The 4,508-nt window shown below is 38.7% G+C and overlaps 1 protein-coding gene across 1 annotated transcript; it reads right to left on the bottom strand.

Moving 5' to 3' along the window:
* Window positions 1-2,426: 2,426 nt before the first annotated feature.
* LOC104810148 (protein FAR1-RELATED SEQUENCE 4-like) lies at window positions 2,427-4,508 on the bottom strand. Its single transcript, XM_010536348.1, has 3 exons — window positions 4,081-4,508; window positions 3,369-3,996; window positions 2,427-2,432 (listed from the first exon to the last, which is right to left on the bottom strand). Exons 1-3 carry the CDS (start codon window positions 4,506-4,508, stop codon window positions 2,427-2,429), a joined length of 1,062 nt encoding a protein of 353 aa, XP_010534650.1.

The raw sequence follows: 4,508 nt of genomic DNA, 5'->3' as shown, positions 1-4,508 counted from the left end.
GCTCTTTTGATTGACGAGTTTGACCGGTTTGACTCTTCTGGTTGACGAGTTTGACTGATATTCATATAATTGCTCATATGTAGGACATCATCAATCTGTGAAAAAATCCGATAATGATCAAGAGGATGTAGAAATTGCACAGAACGAGCAAGGTATGATCTTACACTACACTTTATTTAGGCAGCCCGAGTTAGATTGGTTTGACTCTTTTGGTTGACGAGTTTGACCGGTTTGACTCTTCTGGTTGACGAGTTTGACTGATATTCATATAATTGTTCATATGTAGGACATCATCAATCTATGTAAAAATTCGATAATGATCAAGAGGATGTAGAATTTGCACAACACAAACAAGGTATGGACTGATAGGTGTTTATATGGTCAAAGTAGACAAACTGATTTGGGTTGACGAGTTTGACAAGTTTTACCATTTGGGTTGACGAGTTTGATTGATGTTCAGATAATTGGTCATATGCAGGAACTGATGATGAAGAAGATGATAGTGATGCGATTCCCCCTACTCCTAGAGCAGTATCTAATACTATTTTGGGTTCGACTGATGATGATGATGGAGGGATACTTGCTCAGGAAAATGAGGATGTAGAGGTCACTGCTGCTCCCAAGGATCTAGTTCAGAGTAGTAAACGACCGAAGAGGAAAATAAAGCCAACTCTTAAAAGTCCATATACTACTTTGGGCTCGACTGATCCACCCTCCAAAAAACGACGAGCAAAGAGAGAGACAAGAGGTAGAAAAGGAAAGAAGGACAAAGATCGTGTAGAATCTGCATTGGTCCCAGTACAAGAAGGTGTTTCATGCCCAGTACAAGAAGGTGCATTGGTGCTGATAGAATCCGCATTGGTGCCGATATCTGTAGCTCCTCCAGGTTATGTGTGGATCCCTCGACAGCCTATGGTCTATGACAATGTTGTGCGAGTTGAAAGTTTTATTGAGACAAACACAAGAAAAACGACTGCTCTCTTCAAGTTTATGCAAAAACCGAGACAAGAGAGGTTATGGATGTCGGGGCTGGAATATCTACGAACCCCACAGTTTTGGGAAGACCTTCTACAAGAAGGTGTATGGCTCAATGATCAAGTAAGTGTAAGTGTTTTCACATATAGTTTGATCAGTTTGACGAGTTTGACGACTGTTTGACCCATTTAACTGTTTGTTTTCACAACATATCGATGAAGCCATGTATGAAATCCGGAAACGTGTACCTCAAATTGAACCAAACAGCCAAAGGTACCTTCTTTGTGATGTGCAGTGTTGTGAATGCTTCAAATGGTGGAAATTGGGACAGAAAGATCTCGGCCTTCTTGGACAATACATGAGTGGGGAATTACCAATTGGCGGTGGTAACAAAAAATTAGACCAATACAAAAGGTTTTATCAGTGTGTTGAACATTCCGTCATAGGTAGATCCTAATGTAAGCGTCCATTGGGTCACTATTAGAGTGGACTACAAGAACACGGTGATTCAAGTGTATGACTGCAACCCGAGAATGAAGGAGGCGACAATTAAAGTGATTCATCACTTATGCAGAAGTATCCCAGAAGCCTTCATGATTAGCGGGACTGGTCGAATTGACGTTTCGACCTTGTTTTCCATCGAGCTATTCTCTAATCTACCTCAGAACGTTACAGAAAATGAATGCGGCATATACAACATCAAATATGCAGAGACACTCTACAGGAATGATCTCACCTTATTGGATAAGGTGAGCGACAAGGTGGTGTATTCTATTCGCGAAAAGATTGCATCTGATATATTCGCGAATGGTAAGGAAGTGTCTGTGTCTACCGAGGAAGGCTGAGATTCTTCTCCGTATTATTTCATTTGTTAAGAACCTCTTTAATTTATTAGTATTTTATTTCTTACGAACCTCTTTCGGATTAAGTTGTATCTAATCAGGTTTAAAACCTCTTTCGTATTAAGAACCTCTTTCGTAATAAGAACCTCTTTAATTTATTAGTATTTTATTTCTTAAGAACATCTTATTAATTACGTCAAACTCGTCAAATTCGTCAAACACGTCAAACTCGTCAAACTCTCTGATTTGGCGAATTTATCAATTCTGAACCATGAGCATATCAATAAACACCCCGTATAACAAATTTGATAGGTAAAAAAACAATCGGAGCTAACTGAATTGAACATCTTATTTTGTTTAGCAATGCATGTTCCCCCAAACGAAACCCTAATGTTCTATTACACTTTATGTTACACATTGGTCTAGGGTAGAATTTATCATTTTCCCAGATGCTCTCCTTATAACAAAAATACGCTCAATACGTCATAATAGACCCTGTACACAATTTTGAACCATCGGAATTTAATTTTGACCACAGGTTGACCGCGTTGACTCGTCAAACTCGTCAAATTCGTCAAACTCGTCAAACTCTCTGATTTGGCGAATTTATCAATTCTGAACCATGAGCATATCAATAAACACTCCGTATAACAAATTTGATAGGTAGAAAACAATCGGAGCTAACTGAATTGAACACCTTATTTTGTTTAGCAATGCATGTTCCCCCAAACGAAACCCTAATGTTCTATTACACTTTATGTTACACATTGGTCTAGGGTAGGATTTATCATTTTCTCACACGCTCTCCTCACAACAAAAACACGTCTCAATACGTCATAATAGACCGTGTACACAATTTTGAACCATCAGAATTTAATTTTGACCACAAATTGACCGCGTTAACTCGTCAAACTCGTCAAACACGTCAAACTCTTCAAACTCTCTGATTTGGCGAATTTATCAATTTTGAACCATGAGCATATCAATAAACACCCCGTATAACAAATTTGATAGGTAAAAAACAATCGGAGCTAACTGAATTGAACAAATTATTTTGTTTAGCAATGCATGTTCCCCCAAACGAAACCCTAATGTTCTATTACACTTTATGTTACACATTGGTCTAGGGTAGAATTTATCATTTTCCCAGATGCTCTTCTTATAACAAAAACATGCTCAATACGTTATAATAGACCCTGTACACAATTTTGAACCATCGGAATTTAATTTTGACCACAGGTTGACCGCGTTGACTCGTCAAACTCGTCAAACTCAGAAACCCCAAACATCAAACCCCGAATGCGTGTTACGACTTTGACCAGCGTTATAAGTTTGACGAGTTTGATTAGTTTGACGACTGTATTTACAATATAATACACTAGTGAATTAGTCCAAATATGAATTCATAATGTCATTACATGCACGAACATAATATTATGACTCATACGTCTGTGACATCCTTGACGTACTGACCGAACCTACCGAACATGATTTTCTTTTTCGAGACTCACCAGGTCCAGAAAATCGGTTTTGTTTAGGCCTTCCACTTACCCGTTTTTCTTCCACTATAGGCGGCAATACCACTACATCTGCAATGGAAGATGGCAATTTCCAATCACAACAATCAGGAAACGGGTACACAGTCTCTTGGTAAGCCATATGCCATGTATCTCGCCTGTAGTATTCAGAACAAAGTTCGTATATCATATCGCCTTTTCCGATCATATGTGCTACTGCAATTGCATGACTACAAGGATACCTATCCACATCAAACATTTTGCAACCACATGTTCTTTCTCCAAGATTAACCAAGTGTCTTCTACCCTTGTCATCCCTCACTTCAAACTCGCCAGTAACACCGTTTAGTTCTTGAACGTCAAATGTACATGCCTTCTCGTAACGTTCATGTAGCTCTTTGTAAACAAATGGTGTTAACTTTTGAGATTCATCAGAACTACCTACTTCTAACATGTGCCTGTTAAACCATTCAACTGTCTTTCCGAGACAAATATAAAGTAAACTTAGCAATGGATACTTTTTTGCCTTCTTCAGTACGGAGTTTATCGATTCGGCCCCATTGGTTGTTAACATGTTGTACATTTCACTCTTAAATTTACACCTTGCCCAATTCTCAGGTGCAAGTTCTTCCTTTTGCATGTACTCAGCCACTTTGGGATATCTACACATTATGAGATATATTCACATTAATAAAACCAGTCAAACTCGTCAAACAAGTCAATCACACTAACCACAAGAAACATACCTGCTTTTTAGATCATCGTATAGGTATTCAAACTCATCAATCGTGTAGGCTGCTGCACATTTAAAGAACAATTTAGAGACGGTCTCACCATTTGAACTCTTTCTTCTACTGCCTCTATTAACGTGCACTTTTAAATTATGCGCTATGTGCCTCACACAAAAGTCGTGTTGTGCTTGCTTGTATACTTCTCTCGCAACTTTGATTATGCTTTTATGTCGATCAGATAGCACAACTACATCAGGACCATCCGGTATTACTTCGCTTAATCTTGTCATAAACCACAACCATGAAGCATCCTTCTCTCTATCTATCACTCCCCACGCTAAAGGATATTGGTGATGATCACCATCTTGGGCGGTTGCCACAATCAATGCTCCCTTATATTGGCTCGTCAGAAATGTTGCATCAACAACAACCACTTTACACAT

Source organism: Tarenaya hassleriana, unplaced genomic scaffold, assembly GCF_000463585.1.
Source record: "Tarenaya hassleriana unplaced genomic scaffold, ASM46358v1 Cleome17, whole genome shotgun sequence".
NCBI lineage: Eukaryota > Viridiplantae > Streptophyta > Magnoliopsida > Brassicales > Cleomaceae > Tarenaya > Tarenaya hassleriana.
This window is presented reverse-complemented; position numbering and strand designations above follow the sequence as displayed.

What these genes read in the sequence shown, in the direction of transcription:
- LOC104810148 (XM_010536348.1), bottom strand. Translation starts at nt 4,508, where the DNA reads ATGTGTAAAGTGGTTGTTGTTGATGCAACATTTCTGACGAGCCAATAT. An exon ending in TACGATGATCTAAAAAGCAG is followed by an intron (nt 3,997 to 4,080) that starts GTATGTTTCTTG and finishes CATAATGTGTAG; the next exon opens with ATATCCCAAAGTGGCTGAGT.